The sequence below is a fragment of the Primulina tabacum genome, chromosome 14 (genome assembly GCF_025594145.1).
Source record: "Primulina tabacum isolate GXHZ01 chromosome 14, ASM2559414v2, whole genome shotgun sequence".
In the NCBI taxonomy this organism is placed as follows: Eukaryota; Viridiplantae; Streptophyta; class Magnoliopsida; order Lamiales; family Gesneriaceae; genus Primulina; species Primulina tabacum.
In genome coordinates this window covers 29,807,980-29,829,618 of record NC_134563.1, presented here as the reverse complement: position 1 = coordinate 29,829,618, position 21,639 = coordinate 29,807,980, and the positions used below count along the sequence as shown (strand labels likewise).

At 36.5% G+C, this 21,639-nt stretch overlaps 1 protein-coding gene across 1 annotated transcript; it reads left to right on the top strand.

Annotated features, from left to right (window-relative positions):
• The first annotated feature begins 1,271 nt into the window (after positions 1–1,271).
• On the top strand, positions 1,272–20,953 carry LOC142524290 (uncharacterized). Its single transcript, XM_075628197.1, has 20 exons — positions 1,272–2,826; positions 3,053–3,364; positions 3,447–3,635; positions 3,747–3,867; positions 3,959–4,116; positions 4,557–5,154; positions 5,344–5,408; positions 5,509–5,610; positions 5,794–5,936; positions 6,101–6,156; positions 12,183–12,826; positions 13,051–13,241; positions 13,363–13,669; positions 15,604–15,873; positions 17,206–17,315; positions 18,401–18,731; positions 19,232–19,645; positions 19,742–19,976; positions 20,074–20,149; positions 20,572–20,953. The coding sequence occupies exons 1-19, from the start codon at positions 1,399–1,401 to the stop codon at positions 20,097–20,099; spliced, it is 5,700 nt and encodes a 1,899-aa protein (XP_075484312.1). The 5' UTR covers positions 1,272–1,398; the 3' UTR covers positions 20,100–20,149; positions 20,572–20,953.
• The last annotated feature ends 686 nt before the right edge of the window (positions 20,954–21,639 follow it).

The window sequence follows — 21,639 nt, the reverse complement described above, 5'->3', positions numbered from 1 at the left end:
TATGCCTTTGACATATATGCTTTTTGCAAAGCAGAAGGGAGAGCTTAGGGGTGGGTATATCGTACCGAAAATATCGGTATGGAAAAACATACCGATACCGATATCGGAAATTCGGTATACGGTATACCGAATTTTCGGTATGAAAAAAGTTCATACCAGTACCGTACCGATACCGAAAATTTTTGTCGGTATACCGAAATGAAAAATTGTCGGTATACCAAAAACATTTCGGTATACTGATAATTTTTTCGGTATACCGAACTTAAATTTTTTAAAAAATAATAATAAAAAATTATTTTCGGTATTTCGGTATATATACCGAAATACCGAAAAAAAATATTTTGTACCAATACCGATACCGAAAATTTCGGTAAGTTCGGTATTTTTTCGGTACGGTTTTTCGGTATTTCGCTATTTTTTTCCACTCCTAGAAGAGCTTCCAATTGGGAGGATACCCATCAACACGAGCTCTGCTTTCAGGTTTCAAAGTATACCGGTTTGATTTGCTTTCCCTTGTACTTACGTTTCAATTGTAGTGTTGGGTAACGTTACTAGCTTGATTTCTGGGTAATATTTTTTTTTTATTTTTAATAAAAAAAAATTTATTAAACAAATAAGCTTGCAACAAGCTACAAATTTCTAGTTTCATCTAAATTCCTGGAATTCCATATCATATTAGTAAAAATACAAACAAATGATACTTTCATGTGTCATTAACGTGATTAGCCAATGATCTCTCGATTTAGTGATAAAGGGTATTCTTATGGTTTTGGATTCAAACTAAATAGAAAATTCCCTTACACCTTTCTATATATATATATATATATATATATATAAACATGATTAAAATTAGGTCCTAATCCTAAAAATGACCTCATTTTAACGGAAAATTGATTTAGAATTGTGAAATGAAACACGATATTCAGTTTTGAAAATTGATAAAAGATCGTATTGATCAACACATGAAATATGTTTTGCAACAGTTTTCCTGGTAAATCTACGAGTCAACCTTACCGATATTCACAATAAAAAATAATACTCTTAGCATAAAAAGTAATACATTTTCATGGATGAACCAAATAAGAGATCTGTCTCACAAAATACGGCCCGTAAGACCATCTCTCATAAGTTTTTGCCCAATTTATTATAATATGAAACCAAAGCAAACCGAACCGAACCGAACCGAACCGAAGTTAACTAATTTATTATAAATACGAATTATAAGAAAACCGACATAAACATAATTTTCTCCAATTAAACTTAATTATATATCTCTCCGCGCAGTAGCATTTACATCTGACCACCGTACTCCAAAAGCCAACCCCGGCCTGACTCGCAAAATTCGCACATGATTGGAAATTTGTTTTCCTGTGGATTTTGATCTTAAACTTCGACAAAATGATGGAACAATCATCTGATACTGATCTAGATTTGCTTCTTCAATCGCACGATGATGATGAAGAAGATGACTCTGCTGCAACTGAAGCTGATCGTCACTTGGTTACTGTCGATGAAATCCTGCTCAATCACTCCTCTCCGTCTCCACCAGCTTCACCCCGCAACGATGATTACTTCCCCCGCCGGCAAGAACAATCACAACATAGGGATTCAAATGTGTCTACTTTTAATTATTCGGCTTCTGGTGCTAGTGGCGATACCTATACAACCAAGTACATGGGTAGGGTTTTGCCACATTTGTTTGGTGGTGGGCTGATAAAATCTAATTCCAAACCTGGAGCTGCTCTGGAGGCTGCCGCAGCTGCCTCTCGCTCATTTCCCACGCCGCACGCGGTGGCCATCAAGTCGATGAGAGCTACCACCGGTGCTATGCGGAGTGTGGTTTCTGATACTTCCGCAATGGCTGCTGTCGGTGATGAATTGTTACTATCACAGTCATCTGTGGCTTCGGGCGGCACTCAGAATTGGTCTGACGCTGGGAATGATCTAGAGGGATTAGGCTTTTCCGAGTCTCAGGAAGCAGAAGACGTTGGATTGGAGGAACTTCGATCTTCTGAACTTGATTCAATCTCGGTAAAAGCTGATGCTGGTGGAGGACATTCTTCTGGACAGGGTGTCAATGAGGCTGAGCTTTTAACCAACCTGAAGACTTTAGCGGAGGTGGGTGATATGGATGAAGTACATCGGATTGCAAACGAGGAGGAAGCATGTGCCACTCTGAAGTTTGAAACCCTGAATGCTCCCCCTGTTGAAAATGAAAAAGAATCAGTTTTGGATGAAGAATGCGAGGTAACTGCTGAAGTCTTTCCCTCTGATATAACTGGTGAAGATGACGTGACAGCCCAACACCTGTCCATTTTTGTGGATTTAAATATGCCATACGGTGATGAATACAAGACTAGAGGAGTAAAATCAAGTGATTTCAGCGAAGTAGTTTCTGAACATGGGGACCGCGATTATGCTAGTTCACCAAGTGATGTTTCGGATTTACTGTCTCCACAGGACGTTGAGAGGAATGGTGGAGAGTTACTGAAGAACTCTCATTCTTCCATAAAGCCACTTGATTTGGCCGAAGAAATTGAGAAGAAGCAAGCGTATACAGGTTTGCACTATGAAGAAGGTGTAGCTGCGCAACCAATGAGACTTGAGGGTGTAACAAAAGGCTCTGTTGTGTTGGGCTATTTTGATGTTAATGCTGACAATGCTGTTAGCCGGATGATATCATCTCCATATTTCCGGCGTGATCATGGATCACCTCAAGTTGTGGCAGTACATGTCAACTATATTGCAGTAGGAATGTCAAAAGGAACGATTTTTGTTGTGCCCAGCAAATATAATGCCCATCACGTTGACAACATGAATGAAAAGGTCCAGAGTACTCCTGATTTGGCTGCTTGTTTTCATCACTGGTTTGAGCCTTAACACCTAGTTTACTAGAAAAGGAGTTGATTCATTATTTAGTTTAGCACACCAATATATGGTTATATCTATTGAACTTGCACATAAACACAGCTGTATAATAAATTGGGTTCGCGTATTAATACTAAATCGACTTATATTTCCTACTGAATGGTGAAAGTATGTATGATTTCAGATGACATTGCTTGGGTTACAAGATGATAGATCTCTTGTCTCTGTGACTGCAATGTGCTTTAATCAGAACGGAGACTTGCTCTTTGCAGGATATGGCGATGGCCATTACACTATTTGGGATGTGCAAAAGGCCTCTGCACTCAAAGTCGTAATGGAACATAGAGCGCCAGTAGTACACTTGTTATATCTGGGGCCGGATTCTCAAGTTACACGACAATTTCATGTAGTTAGTGGTGACAGCAAGGGTGTGGTCAAGTTGATTCGGTTTTCAGTGGTTCCATGGGTTAATGTGATATCATACACCAAATCAGTGGTAGAGATCTATACTTGATTAGGAACTTTGTGGTAGGTTATGTCCACTTCCGCTAACTTATTAACTTAATTGTTTGACACAGAAACTGTTTGATGAAACAACTAGCAAAGTACTGTGTGCTTCTCCATTGCTATATGGTGAAGGCCATGGAGGTGCAATGGCCTCGTCTCAGGGTAGCAGTTCTGCTTCTACTAATAGTGGTGGCAGCACCGCTGGAGGCATAGACGATGAAGGTGTTGTCATGTTTGTCACGCATCAATCTGCTCTGGTGGTATGGGATTCTTATGGAGGACTGCAATAATCACTGTACCTAATGTTGTTGTGAATTTAGGCTTGTTTAAACTTATTGTAATTTGTATCTTGTGATATCATATCTTGACAGGCAAAAGTCAGTCCCAGTGTGAAAGTCTATGCTCAAATTCCTAAACCTGATGGTGTCAAGGAGGGTGCCATGCCATATGCCGCACTGAAATGTATGTCACAGTCTCCTGGTTCTTCATCCGGTATGCATGGATAAAGTGTTCATATTTTTCAGCTTTTCTTGTTGCAGAACTTTCAGCCGGAATATTTGTTTGTTTCAATCTTTCTTCTCAGAAAATACCCATGTGGAAGCATTAGATAAAGCTTTACTGCTTGCAATTGCTTGGGATCAGAAAATTCAAGTCGCTAAGCTGGTGAAGTCCGAGTTAAAGACAGTCAAGAAGTGGGACCTTGAAAGTCCAGCAATAGGTCTGGCATGGTTGGATGATCAGGTTTGTGTTTTATGACATTTTTAATCTTTCATCATACTAGATGCCTGTTAAGTACTATTGTTCTCTATCCTCTCAATGTAAGTTTCTTCAAAATTTCCTCTGATTTTCACCTGTCATTCAACTAAAAAGATGACCAACAGTGATTGTAGTAAAACCCACACGATTTAGCTAAAAAACAGTATTCGAAATGTTGGGCTAAATAGAGTAGTTGTTAATGATTTTCTTTACAATTTTACTTGTTTCTCACACTTTGAATTTCAATTTTCATGCTCTCCCTTTCAGAACTTTCTCCTACCCATGCTCTATTTACTTGAGATGCTAGTACTTCAACAATGATCCTAGTTCTCTGGCATTTTTTTTTTCTTTTTCATTTCAAATGTTGAGCCTAATTGTGTGATGTCCTGGGGGTGATAATATAAGTGTGTTTTGCATTTGTTCAGATGTTGGTCGTTCTCACTTTTGCAGCTCAAATCTATTTGTTTGCAAGTGATGGAAATGAGATTCACCATACAAGCTTTTATGTTGATGGGTTTCAATGGGATGATTTGATATCATATCATATATATTTTACAAATGCTTTTGGGAATCCTGAGAAGGCTTATCATAACAGTGTTGCCATAAGGGGAGCTACTTTATACATTCTTGGACCAGAGCATCTTGTTGTTTCCCGCCTTCTTTCCTGGAAGGAACGGATTGAAGTTCTGCAAAAATCGGGTGACTGGATGGGTGCCTTAAACATGGCCATGACATTTTATGATGGTCAAACGCATGGTGCCATAGACCTTCCTAAAAATTTGAATGACATACAAATCTGTATCATGCCCTTCTTGGTGGAGTTAATTCAGTCATATGTTAACGGAGTATTTTCTTATTTATTGGTAATATGTGGCAACCAAGATGTACTTATGGATCCAGATGAGATAAAGGAGCAGTACACACGTGTCGGTGGTGTTGCAGTTGAATTTTGTGTCCATATTAGGAGAACTGACATCCTCTTTGATGATATTCTTTCAAAATTTGAAGAAGCGAATGCTAAAGGTTCCTAATCATTTTTCTTTTATTTTATCTCAACTATTTAATTAGGTAACATGAACTATGGGTTCTTAAGTAGTTACAATGACGTTGCCACTATGGGTTAACTTGTTTTTATGGACTGCATCTTAGTAAATTTCAACTGAGTGTTGGTGTTTGAATTTCATTGTTTAATACTGTTTTTTGTTCCTTTAGAGATTTTTCTGGAGCTTTTGGAACCTTATATTTTGAAAGATATGCTGGGATCTCTTCCACCTGCGGTATCTTTATTTCTTCGTATGTCAGTTACCTTCGTAGTCTTTCATATACTCACTAATCAGCTAATATTTTTGTATATTTGATAATTGGAATGCTTTTAAGATCATGCAAGCTTTGGTGGAGCATTATTGCGAGAGAGGTTGGTTGCAGAGGATTGAACAGTGTGTACTCCACATGGACATGTTGTCTTTGGATTTTAATCAGGTAATATTATATAGTTATTTCACATATGCCGTTGCTTGTTTGTTTTACAAAGTGACAAATGTATCTCAACATCTTCTAGTAGGAAATCATGGTACCGATTTCTGTTCTAATATTTCGTTTGGTTGAATATTTTAATTGATTTTGTCCTTTTCCTCTGCTGGTTATCTTATCATTGTACTGTAGGTTGTCCGCCTATGCAGGGAACATCGATTGCATCATGCATTGATATATTTGTTTAACAAAGGTTTAGATGATTTTACGACCCCTCTCGAGGAGTTCCTGATTGTTTTACAAAATAGCAGATTAGAAGATGCTGCTTCACTCGGGTAATTTGCTTCAATTTGTAACTGTATTGCACCCATTGTTTATGTATCGTTTGGAAGAAAATTTTGTCATCCAAAAATCTAAGGCTTTTCAGTGAAAACTACTTTCTGCATTTCTTCCCTTGTTATACTTTGTCTCGACATTCACGTGTAGCCCGTGGAAGCAGGTACATGATGCTTGTTTACCTAAAATATTGCTTTCGGGGTCTTGCTTTTCCTCCAGGTTTGGTTTCAAACTTATGCTTTGTGGCCTTTATTCATTTGAACCTTGGTGGGAAGGATTTTTCAGCTAATTGAGTTCGTAATATAGAATTTTAGGGGATCAAAGACGATTTAAGTGGATATAAAATGATAAACCTTTTATTGAAAAAATGGAAATAAAATGACAAAGGAAAAGCCGTCGATGAAAAATAAAGTACTGATAAGCTTATCTTTATTTTGAATAAATCTTTTTAGATATAGATTATGATAGGATAAAATTCTAGATTCGTTAAAATTTAAGTCTATCTTTTCTGTCTATTTAAATGTTTACAGTAATCTCAATACTTTGAACGTGAAATGAGACTTACATAGCTTTCTCTATCTCTCATACTATGTTCTATATTTTCTATATGGTATGAGTGAAGGTCGATCATGAATTTTAAGGTTGCGATGGTTGGAAGTGGATCTGGCAACACTAGATCCACCACCAGTGGCAGTGGTGGCAGTTCTTCTACAGTTTCCCGCGGCAACTCATTTTCATCCTCAAGCATGGCTTTGTCTGATAATTCCCTTCAACTTACAATCCATAAACTCAATGGCAGGAATTACCTTGAGTGGGCTCAATCGGTCCGCCTTGTCATTGATAGGAAGGGCAAATTGGGCTATCCAAATGGTGAGGTCAAGGCGCTCGCCTCCAAAGATTCAAAATACAAGCACTAGAAGTTCAAAAATTCCCTAGTCACTGTCTGGCTTGTTAACTCGATGGAGCCTGTCATTGATAAACCATTTATGTTTCTTCCTACAGTCCACGATGTCTGGGAGGCGGTTAGAGAGACATATTCAGACATGGAAAACCACGCACAATTGTATGAATTGAATACCCGTATTTGGCGGGTACAAGAGAGCCATCGGGATGTCACCTCTTACTATACTGAGTTGTTGTCTATTTGGCAAGAACTCGATCTCCTTGAGGTTGAAGAATGGGAAAGCAGTGCGGATTGCACTAGAAAAATGGGAATAAATCTAGCAAGCGGACTAGGTCAATTAATAGTATTTGGAGATGAGTCCAGGTATCATACCCACGGAGATCGATGTTTAAATACTAGAATATGAATTATTTTTCCTAATTTAGGCTAATAAAATTCAAATGAGGGAGATAAATTAATTAAAAATAAATTAAACAATTTAAATAAATTAACTAAAGCAAAAATAATCCAAACTATTAATTTAGACGAAAATTCAAATTATTTAGAAACGATTAAAGCGCACAACAGTACCAAGGCGACTTATAATCTACGTGTCAAATTCATATTCATTAAATTAATTATTTAATTCACGACGGAATTCTCAAAATTATTTATTAAACGATTTCTCGAATTACTAAACCTAATTAATTCTAACAGTCCAATTATTCATAACTGAATTTAATTAGATTCAACCGCATTAGATCGTTGTGAAATTTCATTTTTTCAACCTAAAGTCGCACACTGAAACCGAATACTATTTCTAGTCGGTTTAACCATGTGTTGATTGATGTATGAAGCAAATATTAATCTATCGCCTTCCGGTTTTAGATTAACCAACAAATATTCTATTTATTGGCCAGATTAAAAGAACGCGTGATAAATGACATCGATCAATGAACAAAATAAATAATAGAATTGAATCAAACTCAAAACATCAAAAATAATTTGTGTCGGCCCTATCGTGACATTAGTCTATAAAATTCTACTCCATAAGTTCAAAATCAAAGTGCACATCCATGTTTAAATTCAATGAAGAAAACATAGTTAAGAGGGAATGAAAGAATTCTCAGTGATGTTGCTGTGTGTTGAGGAATTCCTCCAGCTTTTGCCTTCTGTCTTCCTTCTGCACTTCCTCACTGTTGCTGTTCACTTCCTCCTTCTGTCCTGCACTTCCTTCTTCTCTTCCTTCTGTTATGCTATTCTTCTCTCCTCCCTCTGTACGTTATTGTGCCTCTCCACGCCTCTTTTTATCCTCCTCCAATGGGCCTCATCCTTCACATCTTTTTAAGCCTATGTCAAGTAAAGAAATCGTAGATAAGATATTTATCAAGGTTCATATATATTTTTCCAAATTTTTTTTTTGATACGAAACTAAGGTATATTAAATTATGAAGTTGGATTACAAAGGATAGTAATCCTTAGAACTAGATTACAAAATGAAAAGAAATCTCTAAGCTTAAATCAGCAGCATACAAACTTCCGATCCCTAACCAAATCCGCAACAAATAAATGTTTAAACTCTGGCAGCAGTGTTGTCCAAGTCGCGACTCTGAATTTGATCTTTGCCCATACGTCGTCCAAAGACTCTGCCGAATCCGTAAATATTCTACTGTTCTTCTCTAACCAAAGCGACCAAAAGATGTCGTGGACAACCAAATACCAGAAGCTATTGTTCCTTTTGTTGTTCGTGAAAAACGCTTCCATGATAAATAAGTCCTGGGCCTTTCTTGGAAAGGTCCTATTCGAAACACAGCTCTTGCAGAACTCTTGTCCAAATAGCACGTGAAAAAGAACAATGTAACAGAAGATGGTCCTGGTTCTCTTCATGTTTCCGGCATAAACTACATTGCGGGCATAAGGCGCAGCTGGATCACCTATTTTGCAACAAATCGCAAGTTGGGAGTTTCCCCAACGCCACTATCCACGAGAAGACTTGAACCTTGTATGGGATCGGTATTTTCCAGATATTTATGTGGTACGGAAATATAGGGAAAGCTGTAACTGAGAAAAAACAAGCGTAGAAAGACCGAACTGAAAAAAACCCCGACGAATCCCCCAACCACACTTTAAAATCATCCGTACCCCAGTGGTACATTTGCTTTTATTGATGGAAAAGGAAAAATTGTTGTTGCTCTTCTTTTAACTCTTAACAAAACTTTTTATTAATAAAAGACTATCTTTGTTTCGTCGTGAATCTTGTGCATTGGCTAAACATCATAGGTCGAGTTTTCCACCTCAACCTTACAAAGAGTCTACTCCAATTACATCGATTCATAGTAATGTTTGGTCTTCTAGGGTGATAACCTTATCTGGAAAACGTTGGTTTGTCGCTTTTATTGATGATCATACTCTTATCACTTGGACATTTCTTCTAAAAGATAAATCAGAGGTTGTCTATGTTTTCAAGAACTTTTTCAACATGGTTCAAAACCAATTTAAAGTCGCAATTAAAATTTTTCGAAGTGATAATAGGGAATTTGTTAATCATTCGCTAAGAGATTTTTTGAAGACAAGGGGATTGTAAATCAAGCATCTTGCCCCATACTCCACAACAAAACGGAGTATCCGAACGGAAAAACAAAAACCTTATGGAAGTTGCTCGAGCAATTAGTTTTCAAACTAATGTTCCGAAGCATTTTTGGGGTGAAGCAATTCTTACTGTTGCTACTTAATAAATTGTTTACCATAACGTATTTTGAAATTTCAATCTCATGTTAGCATATTTGGAAAATGTTTCCCAATACTAGACTTCTCACAGAAATTCCCCTCAAAATTTTTGGTGGTCTAGTCTTTGTGCACCAACATGACCCCAACCGATCCAAACTGGATCCGAAGTCTCATCGTTGCATTTTTGTTGGGTATCCATCAACAGGGGTTTAAGTGCTTCGATCCTTTGTCACAACGAATGTTTGTCTCTATGGATGTCACGTTTTTTGAACGACAATCGTACTTTGACACTCATCTTCATGGAAAACCTAAGTCCAATGAAGATGAGTGCCGAAATAAATCAGCCCTGACTTTTGAATTTGAAACTCGTGATAAGTCTGTTACACCGTCTGATACAACAGGAATGGATAAGAAGCAGTTCAAAGGTCTAGTTTATACAAGGAAAGGCAAAGCATAAGAAAAAGGAGACAATATCCCACCACAAAGCCATGAATCGGATCTAGGGTCAAATCAAGAGACACGCAATCTTATGTCAATAGATCTTGATGTTTCGAGTCAAGGTATGCCCAAACTAACTCCATCAAATACCATTGATTTTCCTTCCTATTGCTAAAAGGAAAGGTGTTCGATCGTGTACCCCATTCATCCCTTGTCAAATTTGTAACCTATAGAAATTTATCACCCACATTTTTTGGGCTTATCTATCAAATAAATTCTGTTAGGATTCCAAATAATGTACATGGAGCTCTAACGATACCTAAATGGAAGGAAGCAATCTCTGAAGAAATGAGAGCTCTTGAGAAAAACTCTACGTGGGACAAGGTTGAACTGCCAAGAGGAAGTCTATGGTGGGGTGTAAGTGGGTTTTTACTACAAAATACAATTTTGATGGCTCATTGGAATGTTTTAATGCCCGCTTAGTTGCCAAAAGGGTTCACCCAGACATACGGAGTTGATTATTCCGAGACTTTCTCTCAAGTGGCAAGATTGAACGCTATCCAAGTGATATTATCTATTGCTGTGAATCTTGATTGGCTTCGAAATCAACTCAATGCGAAAAATGCCTTCCTACATGGCGAGTTGGAAGAAGAAGTGTGTATGGAGCCTCCTTCTGGTTTTACCGATCAGTTGGGTCAAAGATATTTCGGCTGAAAAAATATCTGTACGGACTCAAACAATCTCCCAGAGCCTGGTTCGAAAGATTCACAAAATTCGTTAAAGGTCAAGGATATAGTCAGGGTCAGTCAGATCACGCCTTGTTCACAAAGAAATCCTCCAACGATATGATCTTGGTATTAAATGTGTGCATTGATGATATAATATTAACAGGAGAGGATATCGAGGAAATGAAAAGATTGAAGAAAAACTTGGCCAAAGAATTTGAAATCAAAGATTTGGGGCAGCTAAGGTACTTTCTTGGGATGGAAAAGCTAGATATAAGAAAGGAATTGTGGTTTCTCAATGCAAGTATGTGCTGAATCTTCTAAAGAAAACTGGGATGGGTGGATGCAAGCCGTCAGATACTCCGATAGAGGCAAATGGTAATCAAGTAGAAATTACAAATGGTACTCCAGTAGATAAAAACTGGTATTAACGAGTAGTTGGGAGATTGATCTATTTATCTCACACAACCAGACATTGCCTTCAGCGTGAGCAAGGTGAATCAATTTATGAACTCACCATGTGGAAAACACCTAGAAGCTGTATATCGGATTCTTCAGATATTTGAAGGGAACACCAGGAAAAGGTCTGCTCTTTAAAAAAGGGTGAAAAAAGAGAAATTGAGGTATATACTGATGCAGATTGGGCAGGTTCCATGTCAAACAAAAGGTCAACCTCAGGATACTGCACTTTTGTATGGGGTAATTTGGTAAACCTGGAGGATTAAAAAAACAAAGCATGGTGGATAGAAGCACTGCAGATCTCTGGCTCAAGGGGTATGTGAGGCCCTTTGGCTTAAGAAAGTGTTGGATGATTTAAAAAGGAACATGAAGTACCCATTGAAGCTATATTGTGATAATAAAACTGCCATTAGCATTGTGCATAACCTAATTCTGCATGATAGAACCAAGCACATTGAAGTTGACAAGCACTTCATTCATAAAGGAGAAACTTGAGGTAGGAGTCATTTGTACCCCATTTGTTCCAACTAAGTTGCAGGTTGCGGATATCCTAACCAAGGGGTTCCAAGACTACAATTTGAAGATCAAGTTAGCAAGTTGGGAATGATAGATATCTTTACACCAATTTGAGGGAGAGTGTCGATAGCTTATCTTTATTTTGAATAAATTTGTTTAGATATAGATTATGATAGGATAAAATTCCAGATTTGCTATGATTTAAGTCTATATCTTCTGCATATTTAAATGTATACAATAATCTGAATACTTTGAATGAGAAATGGGAATTAGATAGCTTTCTCTATCTCTCATATTATGTTCTATATTTTCTATACAAAGGTCCTATGATGCTTGTACTCAATTAAGTGCATCTAAACTAATTAATCTATTCTCATTTCTTGAAATTGATGCACTGATTAAATTTATTGATTTTTCATGTCTTGCTAGGCGTACTTAAATATTAATAATAAAGTCAGAAATAAAAGTTGAGTGTTAAGACTGCCCCTGTTTTGTAGGACGTGGAAGCCTTCCTCTTACACGTCTGCCCTCCCTTAGAGAAGAGCTTCTGCAGTCTCTGTTGATGACTTCCAGTGTTCCAAATACGTGGGCTGTTACAATCTTACCGGCAAATGGGGTCTATGCCAACATACTTCATCTGTTACAATTGGATACTGAGGCGACTTTAGATGTTTTAAATTATGCATTTACAGAAGATGAACTTCCTTTATCAACCGATTCTTCACAGGAATCAACCTATTTGTGCAAGGAACCTGGTCAAAGTCAAATATTGGTTCAGAAAACTGTTGATATTCTTGCAGGTATACTTGATGCTAGTAATTCTCAAAGAGGAAGTCCTCTCTGCTGCGATGATATGCACTCAAAGCAAATTTGGCCATCAAAGAAAGATTTAGGTCACATGTGTGATTATATAGCTTACCATGTGATGTCTGCGCGAGCAAAGGTCTCAAGAGATATCCTTGGTCTAATTTTGGAATACTTGACGTCAGATGTCGATATCTCTTATACTGCCTTGGGGAAGACCGCTGAAATCTTGAAAATAAATGAAAAACAGCTGTTATCATTACTAGAAGTATTGCCAGAGGCTCATTGGGATCCTTCTGGTTTATTACATTTGTGTGAGAAGGCTCAGTTCCATCAGGTATTTTAACTCATGACCTTAAGACTGCCTGACATTTTTAAACTAACACAAAATGTTATGGGCCAGGCCAGTAAGGAAATTAATCTCCTTTTTCGTTTATTAACTTTTTCCTTTACCAAACTCTCTAAATAATGTTATGCCCTTACATGGGGGTAAATAGCAGGTAAACTAGTTTCTTTTTGCATATTTTAGTCTCTTAATGAAATCCATACTTTCTTACACAGGTTTGTGGCTATATCCATTCCACCAGGCATCAATACGTTGCTGCTTTGCACAGTTATATGAAAATAGCTAATGAACCCATACATGCATTCTCCTTTATCCATTATATGCTCCAACTACTCTGCACTGAAGAATATGATACTTTTGAATCAGCTGTTATTTCTAGCATTCCAGTTCTTATTAAACTGAGCAGGTAATGATTTTAGGGGCAGAGCTTCAAGTTAGTTTCTTATTTTAATTTTTAACTGATGAAAACAAAGGATTGATATTCCTTTTCTATTTTCTGATTGTTGTTTTCCCTTGATGTTTTACAGAGAAGGAGCACATTTCCTGATTACCGACCAACTTTCTGGAAAGTCTCAACAAATTTTGTCTGACCTGCACTCTCAACAGGAAAGCCTTTTCCTCTACTTGAAGACAGTTATTGAAATTCAAACAACTGGCTCCCTCGACCTCTCTTGTCTAAAAAAGGCTGATGTTTCAGATATTCCTAATGCTAGAAGAGCTCATAAGAAGTCGATAGATGTTGAAGCTTATCTAGTTGCAATGTCAAACTCCCTAAATCATCTGCGTAACAATGAAGTTCATGTTACTGATGAAATGACTGAGTTGTACTTTGAGGTAAAAGTTTCAGGAACCCATCACTCTGCTCTTTGGAGTTTAGCTTTCATACACGTTTGTTGGTTTTAGAAGACGAAAGATAATTCATATTTATTTGATTTGTCATGGTAACACAACATATGAAGAAAAAATTTGTACTTTATGCCCCCTAGTTACAAGGAGTTAGGTGAAAATTGCGGTCTTAAAGCAAGTAAATGAAAAGTTTATGCTAAAGATACTGCTTATTTTTATTATGTTGTATGGGTGAAAATGCTTTTTCTCTGTCTAACTTCTATTGGGGATAATAATTGTCGTATTTGGAAAACGATTGAAATATGGCGTTGGGTTGTTATATACGTTAAGAGGATTTGAGTTGTTTTGTTACCACAAATTATAGCTTTTGATAAAACAATTACTAGCTAGATCATACATTTGGTCTCGAAGGCCAAATCATGTGTTTGATTTCTCTGAGTATTGAAGTGCAAGGTGGTGCAATTATGGGAGGGGGTCGTTGGGAGTAATAAGATATCGAAATATAGTGTTTGGGTTGCTACGCGGTTTAGAAGATCTAAGTTGCACAATACAACTATAGTTCGTAAAACAACAAGCGTCGTTCCTAGTTTTCTTAAAGGAACAAGCACAAAAAAACGCTCTTTTAGTGATAGATAATTATTGTTGTTCAACAATTCTCCTCCCTAATTGCACCGAGTCACAACTTTCGGTGAACAAAACATGCATTTTTTCCTTATTCCCTTCTCCTTCTCTCTTTTTTTCTTGCTTGTTGTCTTTCTTTTGTCTCTTATACTTGTATTTCTTCTTTATGATGAAGATACAAAATTGATACTGTTAACCTATTTATTCTTCTTAATGTTATTTTTGTGGGAGTTTGTTGTCATATTATGAAAATTTATTCCGTATGATTGCAGATGTCCATAAATTTCTATGGTTGATTTATAATATTGGTTTATTATGCTACAATTTATTATTTTTTGCTGGTGTTTTCTAAAGTATGTCGTAGTTAGTCAAAATGGACGAATTTAATGCGATATCCTGAAATTGTGGCGTTCATGTAGTTTAGTTGTTAAAAGTAATAATAACTTGGTCAAATCTTTGAACGATTTTTTTTATGTTTTCTAAGCTTTCTAGCAACAATGTCATATTTTTTAAAATTATTTATTTGTTTATACCTAACATTTGTTGACAATTATTACCCTTATTGATGTATAAAGTACTGCTATACTTACCCGAATCCATAGTGGTACCTTGGTATGCTGGATGTGTTGTCAATAACCACCTTTTATTGGAAAAGTTGGAAGGAATATGAATGATAAACTTGTATAATATTGTCGAAAATTACAACTTACATCTCTCCGCATATTGAATATATAAAATACATCTAAAGTTACAAGTCGTATCATAACCCCCTTCATATGTCAATGTAAAAGTGGTGCGCCTCGGGCCATTCAAACACGAATATAATTTTTTTTTAAATAATGAAACATGTTATGTATAATAGAACATGTTACCTTGATTAGATGTTTGTCTCTCTCTGCACCTGATTGTAAGTCCCTAATATTTTTACTCCTTGAGGCACCTTGGTTATAAGAAGTACGGGTTTTGCCCAAGTCTTTGACTCCCTCTTTTCTTTTTCCTCCCGACTCTGTATTTGCCAGCAAACCTCTATGCCTGCACCTTATTTTATTTATATATTTGTGAACTTTTTGCTTGTAAAGTTTACTTGGGGATCGTCATCCTCAAAGACCATTTTTCTGTTCATTTATTTCTCCCATCCTAATTTTTTTGCCCTTCCCTCAATTCAAATTTGCTCCACCTTTTTTTTTTTAATAAAAATTTGCTCTTGTTAGCAGGGCGCGAATGTAGATATCAGTCACTTAACTCTTATTTATCTATTCTCTTTGCAGTAACGATTGAATTTTCTCCTATTACATTTGCAGCTGTTATGTCAATATGAACGTGAATCTGTTCTCAAATTCTTGGAAACTTCTGAAAGCTATAGAGTGGAAAATTGTTTGCGATTGTGCCAGGAATATGGAATAGTTGATGCAGCTTCATTCTTATTAGAAAGGGTCGGGGAAGTTGGAAGTGCTCTTCTGCTTATTCTTTCTAATCTTCGTGACAGAATTGTCAAACTTGATGCTGTAATTCAAAAGGGATGCTTTGATAGTAAACTGGATGATCTCAATCCCATTATGAAGAAGAAAGATGTATGTGCAATGTAATCTTGTTCCACGTTAATTCGACAAGCGATTGTGGAGTGATATATAAGTTCTAGGGATTCTTGTTTCTATTATATTATTGTTTTGGGAGGTCTACCGGGACATTAGATATATAACATCCGTCTTTGTTAATCCATTTTCATTAGATTTTTGACCTTATCTAATTTTTTTCTTTGAAAATTAACCTCCATTTTGAATGTTCCACGTCACTTTGCCAAATTACCCTTATTCGATGGCCTTCTAATTTTCTCGGTGACCTAGAAACACACCCCCTCCCCCTAAAAACGGCTACCACCCTCCATCGCAACCTCGCTGCACCATCCTCCATTGCCAACTTGACGGCTAGCGATCGGAAACATTGGTCTAGGAATCCTTGACTGCAACACCCCAGTAATTGGAAACATTGGTCTAAAATTCCATGACCGCGAACACCGTAAAGCCACTGTTGTCCTCAGACCTGCAGTTGCTTAACCTCAACTGAGTTCATCCTGCAGCTCTCTACCAGTGGTTTTCTCTCAACTTAGTTGGTTGATTCCCACCATCACACAACCACTCTTAATGTTTTGGTCATTGATAGTTCGCACAATGTTGACTGCTACTGAGGTGCCAACGGTCCAATTCAAGAACCCTGTGAAAATTGAAATGGGCACTGTTTCTCTTCCAGTTCTTTCTTTCTCAGTTCTTGCACTTCTTTAGCGGAAATGGGAGCGGTGGTTGTTTCTATTGCCAGTGCCTTATAAAAGCTTGGGTTATGCAAAATGGCAAGGGTTGATCAACGAAGGAATGACTGTAATTTGGTTTTAGAGAAAAGTTTAAGGGGAAAATTAAGGATTAGAATGTCTATTTATTTAATCTATTATACAAGGGCAGAAATGTTCATTAGATGGTTTAAAAATATCGAGGTTATATATCTAAATTGTGTTAGTGGGAAGGTTATTTTCTTAAAACTTCCCGGTTCTACTTTCTTGGACTTTTAACTTTAATATCAGAGTTCTTGTTGATAATCAACGTAGATTAAAAAAAGGCCCAGGGCTTATAGGCTGGTTCAATGTGCATGAGCCAAATACTGATAGGTGGGTGAAAGCAGTTCAAAATGGATCATCGTGGCATTACTTCTCAATTGGCGCTCAATGTTATAATCCCATATTGGTTGCTCAAGCAATTATGGACTAGCATGAAATCATGAGATGGTTTTCCATTGTTTAACTGGTCTTTTTGTTTTCGGTTCTTCTGTAGGGCTTATAACCTAAAACATGTAATTCAGTTTCTTCATTTATGCCTCCTCTCTGAATATTGTAAATGCTTAAATTCCTGTTGCAGGTCGCTGATATATTTGATCTTGTGCGTTCTTGTATTGGATTATGCCAAAGAAACAGTCCCCGCTTGGAACCTGATGAGTCTGAGCACCTTTGGTTTCAGTTGCTTGATTCGTGAGCGAATTGTTCTCATATATATGATTGTTTCTTACATGAGGCTTAAAGGATTGATTCAAGTCATTTTATTTGTCATTGATGTAGAGGAGTTTAATTGCTTTCCGGTTTACAGTAAAAAAAACTAATTGCTTATCAGGCTACTGTTGCTGAAAACTGAACATCAGTGGAACATCTTTAAGTCTTGAATATACTGTACTAATTAGTTATTTGGGCAGCGGTAAAAATTGTGCAAGTATTTTGACAAGTTACCGTTCCATTGTCTGAGCCTTAACTTGAGTTTGTTACTTTAACCTTAACTTGAGTTTGTTACTTTAGATATTTCTATATTACCAAGTGACCTCTTAAATATTACCATTAGGCACAGATCTATTGTTGATGATGAAGTTGTAGTCTTGCAATTAAACATCACTGCTGCCTGATTTATCCTGGACGTTCTAACCTGTGTTGCCATTCTTAACAGTACTGTCATTTATGACGTGCCAAATTTGGATTTGTTTAGTGCTTTGACCTTAAATATGCCACATTTTCTGATGAAGGTGCGAAGACATCAATGTGACATGCAGTCAGCACTTTATTTATTAGTTTTTGCCCCTTAATTTTGTGAAGAAATGTCACATCAGTTTGATATATTGATATTGCCAGATTTACGTTTTTTACTGGGACACCATCGATGTTAATCATTTTTTTAAAATCTTTACTGAGTGGTGATTCCTGACCACCTGTGATTACTTATATTGGAAGAACCGCCATCAGTTTACTATTATTTTATAGGACAATTGAAACAAACATGGAGGATACTGCGATTATTCTCTACATAAGGGCAGCATGTTTCAAATGCATGCTACATCCAATAGAACATGCTAATTTCTACTGTACAAATATGTTAGAAGGATAGTTGTACAAATGTCTATGCATGGCATAGTTTCTTGTAAAGGTGTCTTATCTAATTAGATTTCTTATGTTCTTCGACTAGAGTTGCGTGCATTGAACATACGATGAATACATTATTGACTCGTAGTTAACTTTTTGGTCTTCTTTTCTTTTTAAACCAATTCTAATTCTGTCATCTTTTTCCGTTACAGGTTTTTTGATTTCTTGTCAGATTCAAGTAATGTTAGAATAAATTCGGGGAGAGAAGTGCTCAAGTATTCTCTTGATGGATCATACAGTCAGGTGGAAGATGAAGATGAGTGGAAAGCTAAACGGAAAATCTCCAGGCCTCGTAAAAGTCACATAAAGAGGAAATTGTTTACCATATTCATTAAAGAAATTGTCGAGGGAATGATTGGTTATGTTAAGCTTCCAAGGATAATGTTGAAGCTTCTTTCTGATAATGGCAATCAGGAATTTGGTGATTTTAAACTTACAATACTTGGGATGCTAGGAACATATGATTTTGAGAGAAGAATTCTGGTGGGTCTTCTTTTTCTTGTATACTTTGCTTTATTTATGTTTTTGACATATAATGATGGTATTTTATCATACAACTGATGCAATATAATCGTGATTGGTTTTATTTCATAGATGATTTACCCTTTAAGCATTGTTTAATTGGTTGAAGATCAATGCAGAACATTCTGAGTTGTAATTTTTCCTTTTTAGTTTTTGGTTAACTTTTTGTGAGTCAAAACAATTGTGCAGCTTCTTTCCTGGTAAGATACGTTCCTTGCACTTGTAGGTCTTTTTTGGTTCTTTTGCATATGAGGTGGTAATTTGTGTACAAGCTTGCTAGACTGACAAAAAATTGCTGTGTATAATAGAAATTTGATTGATCTTGCATTGCATCATTGTTATGCTGTGTAATTTTTACATGTTCAGTGTCATTTCTGTTTGACTTTTGACCTGTTGGCAGCATATAGTCCTCATACAAAATTTTGGTAATTACCATTATAACTGTTTTCTCTATTAAATAGGACATTGCAAACAGTTTGATCCAGGATGATACATACTATACCATGAGTTTACTGAGGAAGGGGGCTTCTCATGGTTATGCCCCTCGGAACTTTGTCTGCTGTATCTGTAACTCCCTTCTTGCCAAAAACTCTGATTCTAACGTTCAAGTATTCAGTTGTGGTCATGCAATGCATGCACACTGTGAACCTGAGGAAAATGAGGAGTCATTTAGGGGAACCTCTGCTGGATGTCCTATTTGTAGTTCTAGGAAGAAATCTACTCGAGGGGAAATTGGAAAGTCTGTGTTTGACGATAATGGCTTAGTAAGCAAGTTCTCATTAAGGGCACAACAAGCATCTGGGACGCAAACATTGCATCCTCATGATCAACATGATATCTTTGAGAACTCATTTTTTTCTCATACTGCTTCGAGGGTATGTTTTTACCTCTGCTCGATAATCTTTTGCTGTTATAATTATTTACACGTTCATTCAATCAACTTTTGCCATCCCTGAACTTGGTTGCAACAGTTTGAGCTCTTGAATAATCTTCAGAAAGACCAGAAATTAGTTCAGCTTGAAAACACAGTTCAGTTGAGGCTAGCACCACCTGCTATTTACCATGAAAAGTTGAAGAAAAAAACAGAAATTTCAGGCAGAGAAAGCACCAGTCGTGTTTCAACCACAGAAAAATCAACTAGGCAATCTAGGGATAAAAAACTGAAGGGATTATCATTACGATCCACCCTGAAAACCAATATATTCAGTGAGTAATTTTATCCAAGGGATTCTTACATACATCTTATTCTCATGGGAAATTGAGACTAGATATAAAATTGATAATTTTATTTGTTATTTTGAAGGGAATGGAAATATTCGTGAGAAGTGAAGCAATCATTCCTTGTACGCCTAGATGGCCATGCTGCTACTATCTATCTGGTTGAGACATTTTGCAGAAATAATATAGCTGTTTTTACCCCCTTTTCCCTTTTAGTGATTTTCAATATCTGATGTAATATATGATTTACTATTGATATACGTATCTCCTAAAAAGAACACAAGTATAAATAACAAAATTGAAGGAAAACCTGTCCATATTTATATAACCGGATTGTAGCCTATTTTTTTACGAAGTTTCGACAGGTGTACTTAAATTTGTTATAATTCCATCAATAGTTTTTGAAGGATGACAAATTTGTTGCCTTTTGTAAGGAGTTATAAACTAGATATAGTGGGATTAGAATGAACAACAAAGTATGAGTATTATATCGAGTCTGAGATCAGCTTTACTCAAATTTAGCATGAGTGCATGGCGTGTTATGATATTCAGTTCTCATAGTAGTTTCTGACGTTTTGGGCAGGCAACCAGAGGATAGCCAACAAATTGAGCGCTGATGGCATGGAGAAAGTTGATATGACTTACCGGGATGTGACAGACTACATTATAACAAATCTCATTTGCCACTTTGACAGCTCTTGTCCAGATGAATCGCTTGATATTTATCATTCATGGTGTTCAAATATTTGAGATGCACAATGCAGCAGCGTGTACCACCAAAATTAACTCAGTGAATATAATCGAGCATATACAGGTCGCTTAACAGGATAATTATTGGCTTTTATATCTTCTTCTACCTCAATCTGACATTAGAAATATGTTGGTGATCATAGGTTTTTTATGAATAAATGTTGTATATTATTTGTAATTATCATTGAGTATTGAGTTTAATTCTTCTTGGAATATTTCTAGTCTAACTGGAAGACTAGTTCAAATATTTAACTGACATTCATGTCAGTATGGTAATTTGCAGGCAATGAGAGGAATACTTGAATAAAAACACTACAATTTCCTCTCCACTAGTTTTCCCATCAAACTTCAACCATTATGGTGTGTGATAACAACCAACATAAGCTCAAATCCATAGCAACGATCGCCTCGAACCACATCCGTCAAGCAACGCCCCATCGCTCTCGGCCAACATGCCCTCTAACAAACCACGAGTTTCGTTTTTTGTTATAACTCGACCAATTAAATCGCACTCTCATCTTCACCAATACATGGTGATACTCGTCACGGCATGAGTTGTTTCGAACAACATTCTTAAAAACTTTGTCTCGGGCTCCACGGATTGATGCACATGATTCATTGATCATATAGTTTTTAAAATTCACAAATAAATAATAATAACAATAAACAGTAACAAGTTCACATGGAAAATGAATTGCTATAATTTAAATAAATAATATATAAATAGAAAGAAGTTCGCATGGATATTGACCTTGTATCATTTTCTCTTTTATTTTTTACAAAAACTTGTGTGAGACTGTTTCACGGGTCGTATTTTGTGTGGCATATCTCTTATTTGGGTCATCTATGAAAAAATATTATTTTTTATGCTAAGAGTATTATCTTTTATTATGAATATCGA